This window comes from Rousettus aegyptiacus, unplaced genomic scaffold (assembly GCF_014176215.1).
Source record: "Rousettus aegyptiacus isolate mRouAeg1 unplaced genomic scaffold, mRouAeg1.p scaffold_m13_p_5, whole genome shotgun sequence".
In the NCBI taxonomy this organism is placed as follows: Eukaryota; Metazoa; Chordata; class Mammalia; order Chiroptera; family Pteropodidae; genus Rousettus; species Rousettus aegyptiacus.
In genome coordinates, this window is record NW_023416308.1 from 81287996 (window position 1) to 81290422 (window position 2427).

Here is a 2427-nt window from a genome sequence, read left to right on the forward strand (position 1 = left end):
TAGAGAAGTCATTGTTTTGACCTGACAGAAGAATTCACAGATTAGTCAAGGGCATCTCATCCTGTTGTTTAATGTAGTCTTCTATAACTAGACTGGAGCCAGAGATGTCAGGCACACAGGTCAGAGTTTATGGGTTCACAAAGCCCAATCCCAGCAGAAAACCTTATTGAAAGAAGAATATCTTTAGTAATTTTACTGTCTGGTTCTTAGGGGTGATTTCGCTCAGAATGTATTGTCATAACTATAATTATGATGCTCAATTTAAGATAAGTTGCTGCTGTTGAAGGTAGCTGCAGTATTAAAGTTTGCAGGTACAATAACCTTAACTCATGATAGTGAAGAACATATGAAAAAAAATAAAATTGTAAGTAAATTTTCCTCAGATTAAGTATTTTTTATGTTAAGTAATTTGTGTTTCTAATTATAAACTCATGTTAATTTTATTAGTGGGAACTGATGATGGGCCTCTGATTTACTATTCGATATCAGAAAATCAACCCTCTACCACTGCTTAAAAGCTCCACACTGGTTAATTACTGATATATTTTGACCACAGGCAATTTTCTTTTATTATTATATTTATGGTATAGTATCATATTAATTTCTACAAAATAATAGGTTTCACTAAGAAAATACTTTTTTGCCAAGCACTCTCTTCAGAGCCCCCTTAATCTCATTGTTCCTGAGGCTGTAGATGATGGGGTTCAGCATGGGAATCACCACCATGTAGAACACAGATACTACCTTGTTCTGGTCAGTTGAGTAGCTGGACTTTGGCATCATGTAAATGAGTGTGATAGTCCCATAATACAGAGTGACTGCTGTGAGGTGGGCACTGCAGGTGGAGAAGGCCTTGTGGTAACCTTTGTTGGAGTGCATCTTCAGGACGGTGGTGAGGATGTAGATGTAGGAGGTGGCTATGACAAACGCTGTGACCACAATGAGGGATCCAGCTGTAAGTGAGGGGAGAACTGCAGGGATACGGCTATCAGAACAGGAGAGTTCAAGTAAAGGAGCAAAATCACAGAAAAAATGATTGACTTGATTTGGCCCACAAAAGATTAAAAAATAGAAGGACATAGTAAAAGATGAAGCATTAAGAAAACCACCTACATAAGCCACTATGAGAAGCTGAACACACACTTGTGTGGACATTTTGGTGGAATAAAGCAGTGGGTTGCAGATTGCCACAAAGCGATCATATGCCATGATAGCCAGCAAGAAACACTCAACTGGCCCAAAGAACGCAGCTGAACCCAGCTGGATGGCACATCCATGATAGGAGATTGTATTTCTCTCCACTAGAAAGTTTTTAAGCATATTGGGTGTGACAGAAGTTGAAAGACATATGTCCACAAAAGCCAAGTGGCTCAGAAAGAAATACATAGGATGATGGAGCTGAGAAGAGATTCTGATAAGAATGATTGTGCTGAGATTGCCAGATATGGTCACCAGGTAGATACATAGGATGATCGTAAAGAGTATGACTTGAAGGATTAGGTTGTCAGTTAAGCCAAGCAAAGTGAAACTTTTTACTGCTGTGTGGTTCCCATCCCTCGGGAAATCCATGAGGTAGCTGCTACCAGAGAACCTGTGGTGAAACATTACATTACAGGAGCTGTAAATTCGATGGTTTCATTTTTATTAATACACATAGAAGTTATTGTAAACAAAATAATTATTCAAGCTAAGTTAAGAAAAAATTTCCACTTTAGATCCCAGTGTTTATATTTATGGATAATGAGTCATATATTTTTAAAATTGTTTTTAGCAGAAACACTAGAGGACATGCTTCAAATAATGAAGATATTTTTCTCTATATTATCAACTTATAAAATGTACTTGAAGCGGATTTAAATCTAAACATTAAATCATATGATTTATGAGAATACCAAATTGGAATGGACACTATAATAGAAAAGATAAATGTATAAATTTTGTATTATATAACAGATAGTTGAGTAATAGCTAACAGTTATTGAAACTTTACTAAATAGTAAGCACAAGATTAAGAATTTTAGGCATATTGTTCTGTATTAATATCCATGAAATAATATTGAGGACTTTAGATGAAGAAACTGATTTGACATTGTTAAGTAATTTACCTAAATTTACATAGCAAGTGATGTAATCGAGTTGTGAATATCAGGAACTTTGAATTCATTTCATTTTTTTTTAAGTAACTACACTATAAATGTAATTACATAATACTCTTGATGAAGTTCAGTCTCTCAGAAATGGGTGGATAACAATTTACCTAGTGTATAAAAGAAGCTCCTACTTAATTAGAAAGTTTATAATTTCTATCAGTAAACAAGATCATTTTTTTAAAGGAGAAATATGATTTTCTTAAGAGGATAAAGAAGAAATAGGAATTTCAAACTGAGATCATGAATAGATACCTATTGTAAATTTACTATGTATATT

The 2427-nt window shown here is 34.5% G+C and overlaps 1 protein-coding gene across 1 annotated transcript; it reads right to left on the minus strand.

Annotated features, from left to right (window-relative positions):
* Window positions 1–624: 624 nt before the first annotated feature.
* On the minus strand, window positions 625–1606 carry LOC107507835 (olfactory receptor 502-like). Its single transcript, XM_016139162.2, has one exon. The coding sequence runs from the start codon at window positions 1603–1605 to the stop codon at window positions 625–627; it is 981 nt and encodes a 326-aa protein (XP_015994648.2). The 5' UTR covers window position 1606.
* Window positions 1607–2427: the final 821 nt, after the last annotated feature.